The sequence below is a fragment of the Oncorhynchus nerka genome, linkage group LG26 (genome assembly GCF_034236695.1).
Source record: "Oncorhynchus nerka isolate Pitt River linkage group LG26, Oner_Uvic_2.0, whole genome shotgun sequence".
NCBI lineage: Eukaryota > Metazoa > Chordata > Actinopteri > Salmoniformes > Salmonidae > Oncorhynchus > Oncorhynchus nerka.
The window spans coordinates 28,057,758-28,077,437 of NC_088421.1; the positions used below are offsets into that span (position 1 = coordinate 28,057,758).

A 19,680-nucleotide genomic window follows, 5' to 3' on the forward strand; every position below is an offset into this window, starting at 1 on the left:
TGGAGTCATGGACTGAGCCAGGCCATTTTGCCACAACATTGCTGATCACACAGTCAGCATTGCAGACCATCTGAAATCATAAGATGAGGAATATTACACCAATCAATGCACATCACTGGCAATGCAGAGTGTTCGTCAATGGACAATATCAAAAAGTTATGTTCACCTGAACATTAATGCTGTGAAAGGATTTCCTATTCACAAAATCGGCCTCATGGGCACCTGAGGGGGCTTTTATCCTTATGTGTGTGCAGTCCACTGCACCAATGACATTGGGGAAACCTGTCACACAAAGTAATGAGTATCCTACTATGTGTTAACAGTTGTCCTGTAATTTGTAGATCCTCTTACCTGCAATCCTATAGAACTCCTCTTTGATGTCACAGAGTCTTCTGTGGCCAGGGAAGGAGATGAAGACATCTGCTAATGCTTTGATAGCCAGACACACACTCCTTATTGTGCGGCAAATTGTGGCCTTGTTCAGCTGTTCTGCATCCCCCACTGAGTACAGGAAGGCTCCACTAGCAAAAAAGCGCAAGGCCACACAAACCATTTGCTCCACACTCAGTGCATGGCTCCGTGCAGTGCGGTGCTTAATCCTGGGACCCAGTAGTCTGCATAGATACCTGATGCCATCTGCAGAAAACCTGTATCTTTCATATAGATGGTCATCAGGGAAGGCCAGTGGGTCCAACCGGTCCCTGAAGACCCTTTCTCGCCTGAAGGCTCTCCTCAGCACAAGTGCTTCTTCATCCACCACATCTCGCACGAATGGGCATGCCATTGTCAGAGCAGAAAGGAACACACAATTTTGGGCCTTCATATAGGCTAGTGGCCACACCTGGTGCTGGGGGGGTGGGCAAAAGAGGGCGATGCCTTATAACGATGACTTGGTTGTACTGATTGCTGGGAAAATAAAAAAACCTTAGAAAGATGCCACCGTCCTGTGTGCTCACAATAAGAGCTCATATGTCATGGCTCACTTGACTTTACGAGAATATACCTAATTTTTATTTTGAGCTGTGTCATCTTCTTGGAGCTGGGGGAGGAAAGAAAATAATGATTAATACATTTGTGTTACAGTTAGCATACAGTGTACATTGAAGGCATATCTCACCTCCCTCTCAAGTTTTTTTTATTTCAAGGTCCAGTTTCCTAATTGTCCTCTTTTTATTTCGGACTCCAGTGCAAGATTTTCCATCTTTTTCTTCTTGTACTGAATGTCTATGTCTGCCAGTTCTATTTGGCGCCGGAGGTGGTTGCCATACAACTTTCTGATAGCTTGTGAGCTCTGTGAACACAATACAATTAGCGCAGCTGGATTTTGGCAGGATGTGGTGTCCTTTTATTAATACGCACTGTTGCCAGGCTGGTTTTCCCACTGTATAGCATCTGGGTCCTGTAAAAGAAATTAGATTTTTTGATTTTGATGAGGACTCCTCACCATTGTAGAGTAAATAGTACTTTCACAGTCTTAACATGATACCTCATGCCTTCTGGAATCCAGAGAGATGGTCTCCTCCTCATCATCGTCTCCATCATGTGCTGTTGCTGCTGCACTGGGGCCTTCACCCTATCACATTTAATCGGATTCATATTGAAGCTAGTAGACAAGACATGCCAGGCCTACAGTATGCCTTTGATGGAGTACTCACTGGATCAGCATCGTCTGGTGCTTGTGCTGGTGGCTCTAACAGGAACACAGTGCTGCCAGGCACTGCAAGGCAATAGGTGAACCAAAGTCAGACAGTCCAAATTGATTCAATATGAATGTGGTTGTATCCCATGTAGAGATGGAAGGACATACCTTGAATGAAGCGGGTGGCATCTTGGGAGGAACCTATGCTCGTCTCTTTCCCCCCCAGGGATCCCCTCTAAGACGGGCCTGCCTTTATTTAGCTCCAAGGCCATGTCCTCTGCTGGGGTAAGGTCAGCCTTTGGTGACCCACCACCCGTGCCTTGTCTGTGGGTATTCTTTTTCACTGCTAAAACAGTACAGACAATGTGTGAACAGGCACCTTCTGGGTACAATATATGCTTGTGCTTTGTTAAATATTAGTCAGGGACCATACCATTCTGCAGAATGTTCTTGTATTTGATTTTGACCTGCTGCCATGTCCGTTTTGGCCCGTTCATGTTTAATCTACACACACACACACATTTAATGGAGTCACACTGCAAAAAATTACTTGGTATTTTTGTCTTGTTTTCAGTAAAAATATCAAAAAATGTATCATTAGCTTTATACAGTGTGATGGAGTTACTTTACACAATTTCACTCATATCTGCAGTGCATTTCAATTAAAAATTTAACCGTTTCATAATTACAGTACAACTGCATTTTTGGAGATGTGAATTAAATATTTGAATTGTAATTGTGATGTTTCAGCGGAGCGGTGAGTGTGTAATTGTGCACTACTTACGCATTCAGGCGGTCTGCAATACTTTGCCACGCTTTTTCTCTTTGCTTTATCACTGTGGCGGTGTTGCCTTTCTTCTTAATTATATCTTTTACCTCCTCGTATGCCTCCATGAGGATTTGTGCTTCCGACGGGGAAAAGTACGCGGCTCTAGTTGCCATGGTAAATCAGTTAATCTGTGATCTGTGGCGGGGTCTATTTGAGTGAGCCGTGAGCGCGCACCTATCCAGGATTGGTTTCACCTGGCTTAATGAATCCGTGTCTGCTCATCCTGGCTTGGTCTTTGTGCAACCAATTAAGCCTGGACGCACATGTTTTGGCTTCATTGAGCTCAGCTGAGTCATTTATCCCGGATGTCTTAATTCTACTTTTGTGCAACAGGCCCCAGGTTGAAATATTGTACAACAATTCGTATTTTCCGTAGTAGTTTGCTGTAGCATTGTTCAAATAGACAATCAAACTTGCAAAATGTGCTGCCAGTGTTTGGCACTTGCTGTAAGCGGCATGCATTTTTTGTTAGAAAAGGTCACTGAAAAAGATAAAAACATTACACCAACTACTTTAGATAAATGTCATCTAATTTGCCAGTGCATTATCTTTTAGAAACTTTTATAGCATCTTCAACATCTTCAAATCATACAGCCAATGAGGGTGTTTTTGTACCATAAAAGGTGAATGGAGTGCGTTTTCCAGGCAGGGGTGTAACACTCCTTCACAAGTGCACAAATATAGCATGGCTATTTGTTGGTAAATAACTGAGTCTTGACAAATTTGCAGCAAGGTAGAACCACAGCAGATGGTCTCTCAACAGTTGTCAACCAGATGTTTTCAATCATTAATCGTCACCAAGGATTTAAAGTAATTGTACAGTGAAAATCTCGCTTTTAAAAGTCAATTTCTGTTCACTTGTACGCAAATAATGTTGACCCGTTATACTCGTACTTGTGGCCAACGCATTAATTGGAGAAAAAAAAACACTTAAGAAATCACACCTCAAACTTTTATCTCAAACAATGTTTACAATATGCTTGCTATTTCCTCACAGAGGATGATGTCATCTAACTGCAATAATTATACTTTTTAGAAGGAATTGTAATGAATTATAGGTCATATTTCGTAGATAACTGGAAACAATGGACAGTTGTTTTAATAATAGGATATTCTATTACTACTAAGAACTAAGTGCTGTTTGAATTTGTTTTCCGGCCGACCATTATTCTTGACGGAACGGTTGGCGGAAAGCAGCAGGACTTGTCATGTGTTAGTGTTATTTTAGATCCTTAGTACGTCCCTACCGAAATAAAGGAAGAGGTTTATGGTTAGGTTGGGTAGGGACGTCCAAAGGATACCAGATAGTACTAACCCAAGACAAATATTTAACTAACGACTGCATGAGTAACGTTAGCTACCAGATATTAAGTGCTAGATACATTCTAATATGAAATGTTATCCATGACTTACGTTTGATTACCTATAAAGCAACATCTTTTTGTTTCGCACATTTTGAAGAGGTAGGTTGACTGGGTCAATATATTTCCTGAGTGTCTTAGCCTACTGGTAACTAGCTACAGACTAACGTACAGTAAGTAGTAACTTAGCTCTATCAGAGAAAGAGGCGAAGCCTTTAATATCCTAAATCTATGGTTCTATAGCTAACGTTAGTACATAAATGACCACAAACAACTGCCTTATGATGAGTAATTTCTGCATATGCTGAGACCGAAGTCAGTTAAGCATGTCCTATAGTGTTCTATCTTGCTATGAACTGAAAAAAATGTCGTTATACTTCAACAGGTGATCATTTACAGGTGACACTGCTTGACTAAGAATAGGGGCATACTGCCTCTGTATACAGTCGACCATGGCGTCATTGGTAAGTATTGGGTGTATGGTTTACTTGTAGGGTCAACATTTACATTTAAGTCATTTAGCAGACGCTCTTATCCAGAGCGATGACGGTATCAGTCTATTGCTCAACACATTTGCTTCATCTGTTGCTTGCTTATCTCATTGTCAGGCTTGCTGGGCATTAATATGGAGATGGTCCCCCCTTTACTGCTATAGCAGCCTCCACTGTTCTGGGAAAGCTTTCCACTAGATGTTGGAACATTGCTGCAGGGATTTGCTTCCATTCTGAATTCAGCCACTAAAACATTAGTGAGGTCGGGCATTTAGGCCTGGCTCTCAGTTGTCATTCCAATTCATCCAAAAGGTGTTCCTTGAGGTTGAGGTCAGGGCTCTGTGCAGGCCAGTCAAGTTCTTCCACCGATCTCGACAAACTATTTCTGTATGGACCTTGCTTTGTACAAGGGGGCATTGTCATGCTGAAACAGGAAAGGGCCTTCCCCAAACTGTTGCCACAAAGTTTGAAGCACAGAATCGTCTAGAATGTAGAAAGATTACCTTTACCGAAACTAAGGAGCCTGAACATGAAAAACAGCCCCAGACCATTATTCCTCCTCCATCAAACTTTACAGTCTGCACTGCATTGGGGCAGGTAGTGTTCTCCTGGCATCCGCCAAACTCAGATTCGTCCTTTAGACTGCCAAATGGTGAAATGTGATTCATCACTCCAGAGAACGCATTTCCACTGCTCCAGAGTCCAATGGAGGCAAGCTTCACATCACTTTAGCCGACGCTTGGCATTGTGATTTTTTGTACGGCTGCTCGGCCATGGAAACCCATTACATGAAGCTCCTGACAAACAGTTCTTGTACTACGTTGCTTCCAGAGGCAGTTTGTAACTTGGTAGTGAGTGTTGCAACTGAGGACAGACGATTTATACGGGCTTCAGCACTCGGCGGTCCCGTTCTGTGAGCTTGTGTGGCCTACCACTGTGCGGCTGATCCGTTGTTGCTCCTAAATGTTTCCACTTCACAATAACAGCAGTTAGAGTTGACCGGGGCAGCTCTAACGGCATAAATTTTACGAACTGACTAGTTGGAAAGGTGGCATCCTTTGAAGGATTTGAAAATCACTGAGCTCTTCACTAAGGGCATTCTACTGCCAATGTTTGTCTATTGAGATTGCATGTCTGTGTGCTCAATTTTTATACACCTGCCAGCAACGAGTGTGGCTGAAATAGCCGAATCCACTCATTTGAAGGGGTGTCCACTTACGTTTGTATATGTAGTGTAGCAAACTGTGTTTTTTTTACAGGGTGGCAGCAGTTCCTCTTCTACAGAGTACATAGTCCGGGTCCCCAAGTAAGTACTATCCAAGGCCTACAGCCATTGGGTTCTCATTTAACATTTGACCACAGCAGGGCCAATGTGTACAACATTCCCGACTCTCTGTCTAACCGTTAATAATCATTGCTTGCAATACGGTTTTGGAAACCTCACTCTACTTTCAAATCACCCCAAAATAATTTTCCAAGTACAAAAGACACTTAACGTGCATCATTTTAACACGGATTCCCACAGAGTTCTTTTTTTGCGTTGCACATTTACCTGAACTATCTGAATTACGACACTTCCTGAGCTAATGGAAACGCGGGAGTGAACACACAAAAAAACATCTCAAACAAAAACCTCAGGTGATAGAACAGCTAACTTTCCCTAAGTGTATCTTCTGTATCTGTAGTGTTCCAAGCAGGACATACAATTTAATTTTCGGTTCACCAGCCACTGTGTCAGGTAGATTTTAAAAAATCTACCAGCCACTCAGATCTTTACATTACAGTATTAATCTAAAATAGATTTTTTTTTAAATAATTCCCTCCTCAATCTACATACAATGGTTTATAATGACAAAGCGAAATCAGGTCTTTAGACATTTTTGCACATTTTATTAATAAATATAAATAGATCCCTTATTTACATAAGTATTCGGAGCCTTTGCTATGAGACCCTAAAAATGAGCTCCGTTGCATCCTGTTTCCATTGATCATCCTTGAGATGTTTTTACAACTTGATTGAAGTCCACCTGTGGTAAATTCAATTGATTTGACATGATTTGGAAAGGCACACACCTGTCTATATAAGGTCTGTGGAAAAAGTCAAGAGGTCTGAATACTTTCGAATGCACTGTACATGATGTGGTATCTACATGAATCATGACATAGCTTACACCACTAACCTGTGTGTGTGTGTGTGTGTGTGTGTGTGTGTGTGTGTGTGTGTGTGTGTGTGTGTGTGTGTGTGTGTGTAGGAACACCAGTAAGAAGTACAGCATCATGGCCTTTAACTCTGGGGACAAAGTAAACTGCTCCTCCTGGACCCAGGTATGCAGGCCAACTCTCTGGGAAACTCCCTCTCATTACAACTTTCCTCAATAGGCTACTAGAACACTCAATGATTCTCTCTCCCTGTATGTCTCTCCTTCGTTCTCTCTCCCTCCCCGTCTCTCTCTCTCTCTCTCTCCCTCCCCGTCTCTCTCTCTCTCCCTCCCTCCCCGTCTCTCAATTCAATTCAATTCAAGGGCTTTATTGGCATGGGAAACATGTGTTAACATTGCCAAAGCAAGTGAGGTAGACAACATACAAAGTGAATATATAAGGTGAAAAACAACAAAAATGAACAGTAAACATTACACATACAGAAGTTTCAAAACAGTAAAGACGTTACAAATGTCATATTATATATATATATATATATATATATACAATGTACAAATAGTTATAAGATAAAATAAATAAGCATAAATATGGGTTGTATTTACAATGGTGTTTGTTCTTCACTGGTTGCCCTTTTCTCGTGGCAACAGGTCACAAATCTTGCTGCTGTGATGGCACACTGTGGAATTTCACCCAGTAGATATGGGAGTTTTTCAAAATTGGATTTGTTTTCGAATTCTTTGTGGATCTGGGGGAAATATGTATCTCTAATATGGTCATACATTGGGCAGGAGGTTAGGAAGTGCAGCTCAGTTTCCACCTCATTTTGTGGGCAGTGAGCACATAGCTTGTCTTCTCTTGAGAGCCATGTCTGCCTACGGCGGCCTTTCTCAATAGCAAGGCTATGCTCACTGAGTCTGTACATAGTCAAAGCTTTCCTTAATTTGGGGTCAGTCACAGTGGTCAGGTATTCTGCCGCTGTGTACTCTCTGTTTAGGGCCAAATAGCATTCTAGTTTGCTCTGTTTTTTTGTTAATTCTTTCCAATGTGTTAAGTAATTATCTTTTTGTTTTCTCATGATTTGGTTGGGTCTAATTGTGCTGTTGTCCTGGGGCTCTGTAGGGTGTGTTTGTGTTTGTGAACAGTCTCTCTCTCTCTCCCTCCCTCCCCGTCTCTCTCTCCCTCCCTCCCCGTCTCTCTCTCTCTCCCCCTCCCCGTCTCTCTCTCTCCCTCTCCCCCTCCCCGTCTCTCTCTCTCTCCCTCCCCGTCTCTCTCTCTCCTCCCCGTCTCTCTCTCTCCCTCCCCGTCTCTCTCTCTCTCTCCCCCCCGTCTCTCTCTCTCTCTCCCTCCCCGTCTCTCTCTCTCTCTCCCTCCCCGTCTCTCTCTCTCTCCCTCCCCGTCTCTCTCTCTCTCCCTCCCCGTCTCTCTCTCTCTCCCTCCCCCCGTCTCTCTCTCTCTCTCTCCTCCCCGTCTCTCTCTCTCCCCTCCCCGTCTCTCTCTCTCTCTCTCCCTCCCCGTCTCTCTCTCTCTCTCTGCCTCCCCCCGTCTCTCTCTCTACCTTCCTCTCCTCCCCTTCTATTATTTATATTACCTTCTACACTTCATCTCCCTACTCTGCTCCCGTTGTCCCATCCGTCTCACGCTCTGTCTTCTCTCCTCCCTCCTTTACCCCTCCCCCAGGCTCGTATGGAGCGGGACATGAGTAACAGGAGGATGTATGGTGTGGAGGAGACTGAGGAGGGGGCGGCAGGCAGTGAGTTTGGGAAGAAGCAGAGGGAGGAGGCACGCAGGAAGAAGTTTGGAATCGTCACCAGGGAGTTCAAGGTGGAGGACCAACCCTGGATCCTCAAGGTCAACGGCAAGGCAGGGAAGAGGTGAGGCAGACAAACACACACACAATGGCAAGGCAGGGAGGAGGTAGGCTACACACAGGCCTTGAGCTTACCTTTACTTAGCTCTGGTTCTCTCACAAATACTTACCAAGCCATCCTTTGTCTTTCTGTCGATCCGAGGGCAAGGAGGAACTCCCATATAGTCTGAACTATCCTTTCATATCAACATGTTTCTCTCTGTTTCAGGTTCAAGGGTACGAAGAAAGGGGGCATAACGGAGAATGCGTCCTACTACATCTTTACCCAGTGTCCCGACGGGGCCTTTGAGGCCTTCCCCGTCAACGGTTGGTACAACTTCGTGCCCCAGGCGAAACACCGCACGCTGACCGCCGAGGAGGCAGAGGAGGAGTGGGGCAGGTGAGGAGAGGGTGAAGTGGAGGGGAGACAGGTGTGGGGGAGAGGGACAGGAGAAGGGGAAATACTGAGGGGAAGAATAAAGATAGGGGGTGGTGCAAATTCACCCCTCAGGTAAAAACACTAGGGAGTAGATGTGGGGGAATGTAGTGGGGTACACACATACTTCCCCCCCCCTCTCAGGAGGAACAAGGTGGTGAACCACTTCAGCATCATGCTCCAGAGGCGCCTGCGGGAGCAGGAGAGAGGGCCGGACGATGACGACGAGGAGGGCGAGAAGGGGGGGAAGAAGAAAAAGAAGAAGGGAGGAAGAGGAGGGGACCTGCGCATCCATGACCTGGAGGATGACCTGGAGCTGAGCAGTGATGAGAGCGACAGCAGTGGAGGAGAAGGTGAGGAGAGAAGAGAAGAGAGCTGAGCAGTGATGAGAGAGACAGCAGTGGAGGAGAAGGTGAGGAGAGAAGAGAGCTGAGCAGTGATGAGAGAGACAGCAGTGGAGGAGAAGGTGAGGAGAGAAGAGAGCTGAGCAGTGATGAGAGAGACTGCAGTGGAGGAGAAGGTGAGGAGAGAAGAGAGCTGAGCAGTGATGAGAGAGACTGCAGTGGAGGAGAAGGTGAGGAGAGAAGAGAGCTGAGCAGTGATGAGAGCGACAGCAGTGGAGGAGAAGGTGAGAAGAGAGCTGAGCAGTGATGAGAGAGACTGCAGTGGAGGAGAAGGTGAGGAGAGAAGAGAGCTGAGCAGTGATGAGAGAGACAGCAGTGGAGGAGAAGGTGAGGAGAGGAGAGCTGAGCAGTGATGAGAGAGACAGCAGTGGAGGAGAAGGTGAGGAGAGAAGAGAGCTGAGCAGTGATGAGAGCGACAGCAGTGGAGGAGAAGGTGAGGAGAGAAGAGAGCTGAGCAGTGATGAGAGAGACAGCAGTGTAGGAGAAGGTGAGGAGAGAAGAGCTGAGCAGTGATGAGAGCGACAGCATTGAAGGAGAGGAGAGCTGAGCAGTGATGAGAGCGACAGCAGTGGAGGAGAAGGTGAGGAGAGAGGAGAGCTGAGCAGTGATGAGAGCGACAGCAGTGGAGGAGAAGGTGAGGAGAGAAGAGAGCTGAGCAGTGATGAGAGCGACAGCAGTGTAGGAGAAGGTGAGGAGAGAAGAGAGCTGAGCAGTGATGAGAGCGACAGCAGCGGAGGAGAAGGTGAGGAGAGAAGAGAGCTGAGCAGTGATGAGAGAGACTGCAGTGGAGGAGAAGGTGAGGAGAGAAGAGAGCTGAGCAGTGATGAGAGAGACTGCAGTGGAGGAGAAGGTGAGGAGAGAAGAGAGCTGAGCAGTGATGAGAGAGACTGCAGTGGAGGAGATGGTGAGGAGAGAAGAGAGCTGAGCAGTGATGAGAGAGACTGCAGTGGAGGAGAAGGTGAGGAGAGAAGAGAGCTGAGCAGTGATGAGAGCGACAGCAGTGGAGGAGAAGGTGAGGAGAGAAGAGAGCTGAGCAGTGATGAGAGAGACAGCAGTGGAGGAGAAGGTGAGGAGAGAAGAGAGCTGAGCAGTGATGAGAGAGACTGCAGTGGAGGAGAAGGTGAGGAGAGAAGAGAGCTGAGCAGTGATGAGAGAGACAGCAGTGGAGGAGAAGGTGAGGAGAGAAGAGAGCTGAGCAGTGATGAGAGTGACAGCAGTGGAGGAGAAGGTGAGGAGAGAAGAGAGCTGAGCAGTGATGAGAGAGACAGCAGTGGAGGAGAAGGTGAGGAGAGAAGAGAGCTGAGCAGTGATGAGAGAGACTGCAGTGGAGGAGAAGGTGAGGAGAGAAGAGAGCTGAGCAGTGATGAGAGAGACAGCAGTGGAGGAGAAGGTGAGGAGAGAAGAGAGCTGAGCAGTGATGAGAGCGACAGCAGTGTAGGAGAAGGTGAGGAGAGAAGAGAGCTGAGCAGTGAGAGCGACAGCAGTGGAGGAGAAGGAGAGGAGAGAAGAGAGCTGAGCAGTGATGAGAGCGACAGCAGTGTAGGAGAAGGTGAGGAGAGAAGAGAGCTGAGCAGTGATGAGAGCGACAGCAGTGGAGGAGAAGGTGAGGAGAGGAGAGCTGAGCAGTGATGAGAGCGACAGCAGTGGAGGAGAAGGTGAGGAGAGAAGAGAGCTGAGCAGTGATGAGAGAGACAGCAGTGTAGGAGAAGGTGAGGAGAGAAGAGAGCTGAGCAGTGATGAGAGCGACAGCAGTGGAGGAGAGAAGAGAGCTGAGCAGTGATGAGAGCGACTGCAGTGGAGGAGAAGGTGAGAGATGAGAGCTGAGCAGTGATGAGAGCGACAGCAGCGGTAAAGGTGAGGAGAGAAGAGAGCTGAGCAGTGATGAGAGAGACAGCAGTGGAGGAGAGAAGAGAGCTGAGCAGTGATGAGAGAGACAGCAGTGGAGGAGAGAAGAGAGCTGAGCAGTGATGAGAGAGACAGCAGCGGTAAAGGTGAGGAGAGATGGACGAAGGTAAGGAGAGAGGAGAGCTAAGAAGTGGCGTGCGAGAAGGTTTGGGCTTTTTTCCGATTCATCTTTCCTCGATTCGTTGCATCCTCTCGTCTTGACCTTCTCCAATACAGTTGAGAACGAGGCGAGGAGATGGGATGTGAGGAGTCGCAGAAAGGTCAACTGAGATGGAGTAGAGGAAAGTGACAGCAGCTTCTTTGGAGAGAAGAGAGGATGGGAGGGAGGATGAGAGGATGGGAGGGAGGATGAATGGATGGAGGGAGGGAGGGAGGATGGATGGAAGGAGGGGGGAGAGAAGAATGAGGGAGGGAGGAGAGAAGGATGGAGAGAGGGAGGTGAGAAGGAAGGAGGGAGGGAGGAGAGAAGGATGAAAGGGAGGTGAGAGGGATGGAGGGAGGGAGAGCCCAGTGATGATGAGAATGAAAGCAGAGTAGAAAGGGGCATGGGAGTCATTCAACCTCAAAAAGCAGAAGAAAGGTTTTGGATACCCACCAATCAGATTGATCTGAAATGGTATCTGCAGTTAGAAACAGATCAGATTAGCATTTCTTGAACGTTATTTTTCTGAAAGACAATTAGAACTCAAATTGAAAGCTTGTTGATTGCACCCAAATTGGCCATTTAAATTGGTAGGATTTATATAATATTCAATAAATATAGTTCCCAACATCCGATATGGACCAAACCTCTTCTTAACAATGATTAAGACGTGAGGAATCCAAACAAATGGTGAAAATCACCACAGACCCCTTAGTTGTCTGGACTTCACAGAGATACACACACACAAGAAATGAACACAGATGCAATGTATTTTTTTTTTTTACAAATATTTGACATTATAATTTGGGTAAACAACATGTAGGCTACAGCAAAGTGTTTCTGATATATTGCGATATGATATCGATATTTAACAGGAAAAAATGCAACCCATATCAACGTGGATTATCCATGTCGGTGCTCATCACTAGTATACAGTGTGTATGAACCACGTGTCTGTTAGCTGAAGACGCATCTCAATGTCCAACAAATAAGTACATTTTACATGTTCAACTGTTGAATTGTTAGAAGGTGCATCTCTCTTTACATTCCCTCTCTTTTCTTCTCCCCCTCTTCCTGTCAGATGGAGACAGCAAGCCCAAGAAGAAAGAGGGGGATGTGAAGGGGAAGGGGAAGAAGAAGAAGAAGAAGAGGGGCAGTGACAGCGAGGCTAATGAGGACAGTGACGATGGAGACTTTGAGGGCCTGGAAGTCGACTACATGTCAGATGAGAGCAGGTGACACACACACACACACACACAGACTCAAAGATAAACATACAGATACACACACACACACAGACACACAGACTCAAAGATACACACACACACACACAGACTCAAAGATACAGACTCACAGATAAACATACAGATACACACACACACACAGACTCGCAGATACACACACACACACACACACACACACACAGACTCGCAGATACACACACACACACACACAGACTCGCAGATACACACACACACACACACACAGACTCACAGATACACACACACACAGACTCACAGATAAACATACAGATACACACACACACATACAGACTCACAGATACACACACAGACTCACAGATACACACACACACATACAGACTCACAGATACACACACACACACATACAGACTCACAGATACACACACATACAGACTCACAGATACACACACACATACAGACTCACAGATACACACACAGACTCACAGATACACACACACACATACAGACTCACACACACACACAGACTCACAGATACACACACACACACACACACACACAGAGACTCACAGACACACACACACACACACAGACTCACTGTAAACATACAGATACACACACACACACAGACTCACAGATACACACACAGACTCACAGATACACACACAGACTCACAGATACACACACAGACTCACAGATACACACACAGACTCACAGATACACACACAGACTCACAGATACACACACAGACTCACAGATACACTCACAGACTCACAGATACACTCACAGATACACACACAGACTCACAGACTCACAGATAAACATACACACATACAGACTCACAGATAAACATACAGATACACACACATACAGATTCACAGATACACACACACATACAGACTCACAGATATACACACACACACACACATTCGGAAAGTATTCCGACCCTTTTACTTTTCCCACATTTTGTTATGTTACAGCCTTATTCTAAAATTGATTAAATACATTTTTAAAATCCTCAACAGTCTACAGACAATACCCTATAACCCTATAAAGTTTTTTAAATAAATGTTTGCAAAAATATTAAATATGAAAACTGAAATACTTAGTATTCAGACCCTTTGCTATGAAATTCAAAATTGAGTTCAGGTGCATCCTGTTTCCATTTATCATTCTTTTAACCTTTTATTTAAAACCAGGCCAGTCAGTTAAGAAAAAATTCTTATTTACAATGACGGCCTACTCCGGCCAAACCCGGACGACGCTGGGCCTATTGTGCGCCGCCCTATGGGACTCCCAATCACGGCCGGTTGTGATACAGCCTGGAATCGAACCAGGGTCTGTAATAATGTATCTAGCACACAGATGCAGTGCCTTAGACCGGTGTGCCACTCAGGGGCCTCTCAAGCTCTGTCAGGTTGGATGGGGAGCGTCGCTTCACAGCCGTTTTCAGGTCTCCAGAGATGTTCATCCTTGAGATGTTTCTACAACTTGATTGGAGTCCACCTGTGGTAAATTCAATTGATTGGACATGATTTGGAAAGGCACACACCTGTCTATATAATGTCGCACAGTTGATAGTGCATGTCAGAGCAAAAACTAAGCCATGAGGTTGAAGGAATTGTCCGTAGAGCTTTGAGACAGGATTGTGTGGAGGCACAGATCTGGGGAAGGGTACCAAAAATGTTTCCAAGAACATTTATGCAGCATTGAATGTTCCCAAGAACACCGTGACCTCCATCATTCTTAAATGGAAGAAGTTTGGAACCACCAAGACTCTTCCTAGAGCTGGACGCCCTGCCAAACTGAGCGGACCTAGGTCAGGGAGTTGACTACGAACTCGATGGTCACTCTGAAAGAGCTTTTGAGTTCCTCTGTGGAGTTTGCTAAAAGGCACCTAAAGGAATCCCAGACCATGAGAAACAATATTCTCTGGTCTGGTGAAACCAAGATTGAACTCTTTAAATGCCAAGCGTCACATCTGGAGGAAACCTGGCATCATCCCTACGGTGAAGCATGGTGGTGGCAGCATCATGTGGGGATGTTTTTCAGCGGCAGAGACTGTGAGACTAGTCTGTATCGAGGGAAAGAGGACCTGAGCACAGAGAGATCCTTGATGAAAACCTGCTCCAGAGCACTCAGGACCTCAGACTGGTGTGTCGGTTCAACTTCCAACAGGACAACGACCCTAAGCACACAGCCAAGACCACGCAGGAGTGGCTTCAGGACCTCAGACTGGTGCGACGGTTCAACTTCAAACAGGACAACGACCCTAAGCACACAGCCAAGACAACGCAGGAGTGGCTTCAGGACCTCAGACTGGTGCAGACTGGACAACGACCCTAAGCACACAGCCAAGACAACGCAGGAGTGGCTTCAGGACCTCAGACTGGTTCAACTTCCAACCGGACAACGACCCTAAGCACACAGCCAAGACAACGCAGGAGTGGCTTCAGGACAAGTCTCTGAATGTCCTTGAGTGGCCCAGCCAGAGCCTGGACTTGAACCTGATCGAACATCTCTAGAGAGACCTGCAAATAGCTGTGAAGCGACTCTCCGCATCTAACCTGACAGAGCTTGAGAGGATCTGCAGAGAAGAATGGGAAACTCCTCAAATACAAGTGTTGTAGCATCATACCCAAGAAGACTTGAGGCTGTAATCGCTGCCAAAGGTGCTTCAACAAAGGACTGAGTAAAGGGTCTGAATACTTTCAGAATGCAGTGTACTTCTATTGACAGCTGTATGGTCACACACCAGAGACACTTGTAGAGCCATACACACATTTCCTGCAACCTCATTTATTTTCTCACATCTGTTTCTCTTTCATCCCTTCCTCGCTCCTTACTCCCTTGTTCCTGCAGTTCAGAGGAAGAGGTCGGCGAAGAGAAGGCCAAGTCCAATAAAGAGGCTGTTCCCAAAGGTCAGAGGGCACCCCCATGGAAACCATACGTGTTCATGTGTGTGAATTCTAAGAACTTTAACTCTGTTCACAGGAATCGACGAGGCATCGGAGAGTGAGGAAGAGAGCGAGGAGGAGAAACCGAACGAGGAAGAGGGGAAAGAGGAGGAGGAGGAAGAGGAAGGGAAGAAGACTCCAGTCCAGACGAAGAAGAAGAGAGGTAGCAGTTTTTCTTCTTCTTTAGAATCTTTACTGATCAGCTATCACAGGGAAGTGGCAAGACTTGAACCCACGGAAATATACTTTGTTTTTGTTGAAGGGGGCTATGATGTGATAATGTGTGTTTTTGTTGAAGGGGTCTATGATGTGAAAATGTTGTGTGTTTTTGTTGAAGGGGGCTATGATGTGATAATGTTGTGTGTTTTTGTTGAAGGGGGCTATGATGTGATAATGTTGTGTGTTTTTGTTGAAGGGGGCTATGATGTGATAATGTTGTGTGTTTTTGTTGAAGGGGGCTATGATGTGATAATGTTGTGTGTTTTTGTTGAAGGGGTCTATGATGTGATAATGTTGTGTGTTTTTGTTGAAGGGGGCTATGATGTGATAATGTGTGTTTTTGTTGAAGGGGTCTATGATGTGATAATGTTGTGTGTTTTTGTTGAAGGGGGCTATGATGTGATAATGTTGTGTGTTTTTGTTGAAGGGGGCTATGATGTGATAATGTTGTGTTTTTGTTGAAGGGGGCTATGATGTGATAATGTTGTGTGTTTTTGTTGAAGGGGGCTATGATGTGATAATGTTGTGTGTTTTTGTTGAAGGGGGCTATGATGTGATAATGTTGTGTGTTTTTGTTGAAGGGGGCTATGATGTGATAATGTTATGTGTTTTTGTTGAAGGGGGCTATGATGTGATAATGTTGTGTGTTTTTGTTGAAGGGGGCTATGATGTGATAATGTTGTGTTTTTGTTGAAGGGGGCTATGATGTGATAATGTGTGTTTTTGTTGAAGGGGGCTATGATGTGATAATGTTATGTGTTTTTGTTGAAGGGGCTATGATGTGATAATGTTATGTGTTTTTGTTGAAGGGGGCTATGATGTGATAATGTTGTGTTTTTGTTGAAGGGGGCTATGATGTGATAATGTGTGTTTTTGTTGAAGGGGTCTATGATGTGATAATGTTGTGTGTTTTTGTTGAAGGGGGCTATGATGTGATAATGTTGTGTTTTTGTTGAAGGGGGCTATGATGTGATAATGTTATGTGTTTTTGTTGAAGGGGGCTATGATGTGATAATGTTGTGTTTTTGTTGAAGGGGCTATGATGTGATAATGTGTGTTTTTGTTGAAGGGGGCTATGATGTGATAATGTTGTGTGTTTTTGTTGAAGGGGCTATGATGTGATAATGTTATGTGTTTTTGTTGAAGGGGGCTATGATGTGATAATGTTGTGTGTTTTTGTTGAAGGGGGCTATGATGTGATAATGTTGTGTGTTTTTGTTGAAGGGGGCTATGATGTGATAATGTTGTGTTTTTGTTGAAGGGGGCTATGATGTGATAATGTGTGTTTTTGTTGAAGGGGGCTATGATGTGATAATGTGTGTGTGTTTCAGACAGCAGTGGTGAGTCGGACACTTCGGAGGACAGCGACATCGATGGAGAGGCAGCCTCCGCTCTCTTCATGGTGGTGTGTGTGTGTGTGTGTGTGAGAGTGTTAGTTTGTGTGTGGTCCCTTTTGTAGTGCCACTGTTCAATGTCAACCCCATTTCCCTGTCTTTCTCGCAGAGATGGAGTCTTGATATCGTGTTCTTGATCTGGGTTACGGTGCCCAAGATCTGGGGCTTTTCTAAAAGTCTTGAACAAGAGTCTGGTAGTTGATGAACCTGATACCATATTTTGTAGTTTCTATGTGGCACAGAAGGGGTGACACAACACACAATTTCCAGGGTATCTTGCTTCCCTAGTGTGGCAGCAGTGTGGGCACAAAAACAGGCCTTTTTAACCCTTTGATGTGGTTGGTGTTGGTCTGACTCTCTATCTTGGTTTTCCACATTTCAACTGGTGTTGGTGTGATAATGGTCTGCAAACACTGGGTCTTTCTTGGTCTGGGTCCTGAGAGGTTGAGAGTGGCTCTCGTGGACTTAGCTCTTGACTACCACTCTTAACGTTCCCCATTTCCTCACTACCCCCGCCCCTCCCCAGAAGAAGCGTACTCCTACTAAGCGCGGTGGTGGGCGTGGCTCTGGAGGCAGCTCCAGGACTGGCAGTCGGCCTGGAACACCGTCCATAGACTCCGCCTCCACTTCCAACACACTCCGAGCCGCCGCTAGCAAACTGGAGCAAGGTACACACACACGCATGCACTCACACACATATTCACAGATGGGAAATAGATTTTTATATTTGTAATGTTTTCATTTATATTTACATATTCACAGGATCTGAAAGTCTTATTTTGTTTGTGGCACCTTAAGGCTATGTGTGACCTCAGCACTGCATGCTAACTCTTCTTGATTGAACAATAAAGGGTTGTTAAAACTGCGTCCGTCACCCTGCTCCCTCCCCTCACAGGTAAGAGACAGGTGGTGGGTGGTAGCTCTGAGTCTCCAGCTGCCAAGAGGCTGAAGATGGAGTCCAGCAGTACGGCTGTCACCACCCAGAGTCCTGCCCCCTCAGGGAAGAGCACGCCACAGCCCCCCTCAGGCAAATCAACCCCCAGTTCCAGGTATATTCCTTCTCTTCAATCTCTCCTGTTTGTTCACTTTTCTCACCCTTACCCTCTCTAGCTCACACACACTCTCGTTCTGTCTCTCTCCCTCTTTTCTCTGTCCTCTCCCACACGCACGGCCTTTCTTCTTATTCTCTCCCCCCTTCCACCACACACCCTCCCCCTGGTTTTTTGTCCCACTCTCCACAGTGACGTTCAGCTGACGGAGGAGGCGGTGCGTCGCTACCTGATCCGGAAGCCCATGACCACCAAGGACCTGTTGAAGAAGTTCCAGACCAAGAGGACTGGCCTGAGCAGCGAGCAGACGGTCAACGTCCTGGCCCAGATCCTCAAACGCCTCAACCCCGAGAGGAAGAACGTCAACGACAAGATGCACTTCTACCTCACAGAGTAAACCGGGCTCGTGTTCATTAGGGCATGCGTTTTAAAATGGAGACTGAGTCCAAGTTCCTCTTTCAGTCCCTTTGGTGCCTAATGAACACGACCTAGGGAGGGAGGAGGAGAGGAAGAGCATGAGCGCAAAGTCCTCATTGATTGATCTTCGGAAGGAGAAGGATAGAACAGGGTCCTTGGAAGAGAGTGGAATAAGGTAGAAAGAAAAGTGTTACGCAACTGATTTGAGATGCGGTGTGTAAACTAGCCTCATTGTCTGTCTCTAGAAAGGGTTTGAAGTCAACTGTACCTGTGGCAGTCCTTTCAGGTTAAACAACTTACTCATACAAGATGTAGGTTTATCAATGAATTACGTAGATGTGAAGGTATCAACGAAAACATTCCGTGTAGATCTTGCCTGCTGACTCATCTCCCACCACAACCCACTGGATTCAACAAGACAAGTGTGGGTTATTTTGTACGATTTGCCGTATCTCCCCGGGCCTCTTTCTCATTTTAGAAGTATTTTTTGTTTATTTTAATTTGTAATAAAAACCCTGCTGTTGCCATGGCTGGTCTCCTTGTCATGTTTCTGGTTGGTTTGCATAATTAGAAGCAGAGCACTGGACAATGATGTCATACATCTTAAGGCTCTTCAATGAAGACACACTAATATTCTTTGAGGTTCTGCCAGAGGTCTACTGTGCTATCCAGTGGATTCATTGGAAATCTACTTTGCAGCAACTGTTGTGTATGTACTTACTTGGATAAGAGTAGTGTGCACTTCAATGACAGTACTGTTGGCCTGTACTACTTCATGCCATGGAGAAGTGGTTGTGTAGTAGAGAAACCATGTCAAGCAGAAGTCATTCATTCTTATTCAGCATGACATGACAGTTGTAGGCATATTCATGTTACACCTTCCTCTCCTGAGGAAAATGACTTGATGTGCCAAGTAGAATCAAATATACTGATGGCACATCTGACCGTTTATTAATGAAGCGATTACTGGCAGATCCCAAATGATCTTGGCTTCCTCAGTGTTATCGTCAAACTTTGTTGACATTTGAAACTATCATTTGACCCCTAAAAACCTGCTTCTTCCTGTCCTGTTTCTACAATGTATTGATTTAATTTTTTTACAGTGAGGTGGAGCGACAGTGATGTCCATATTCTCAAGATTCTTCAGGAAGTTGACTTTATATTAGTTTCTGATATGTTCATCCCAGATAAATCACAATCTTTTAACACAA

The 19,680-nt window shown here is 45.5% G+C and overlaps 1 protein-coding gene across 4 annotated transcripts; it reads left to right on the forward strand.

Moving 5' to 3' along the window:
- Nucleotides 1-3,746: 3,746 nt before the first annotated feature.
- On the forward strand, nt 3,747-18,998 carry LOC135564687 (general transcription factor IIF subunit 1-like). Of its 4 annotated transcripts, none has more exons than XM_065010345.1 (14): nt 3,747-3,931; nt 4,215-4,293; nt 5,580-5,626; nt 6,573-6,645; nt 8,158-8,351; nt 8,556-8,726; nt 8,907-9,115; nt 12,295-12,448; nt 15,296-15,354; nt 15,428-15,553; nt 16,941-17,014; nt 17,533-17,671; nt 17,899-18,052; nt 18,245-18,998. In XM_065010345.1, exons 2-14 carry the CDS (start codon nt 4,282-4,284, stop codon nt 18,447-18,449), a joined length of 1,617 nt encoding a protein of 538 aa, XP_064866417.1. In that variant the 5' UTR covers nt 3,747-3,931; nt 4,215-4,281; the 3' UTR covers nt 18,450-18,998. The 4 variants fall into 4 exon arrangements, with proteins under 4 accessions (XP_064866417.1, XP_064866418.1, XP_064866419.1 ...); XM_065010346.1 differs by having other exon boundaries at nt 16,941-17,011; nt 17,530-17,671; XM_065010347.1 differs by having other exon boundaries at nt 16,941-17,011.
- The last annotated feature ends 682 nt before the right edge of the window (nt 18,999-19,680 follow it).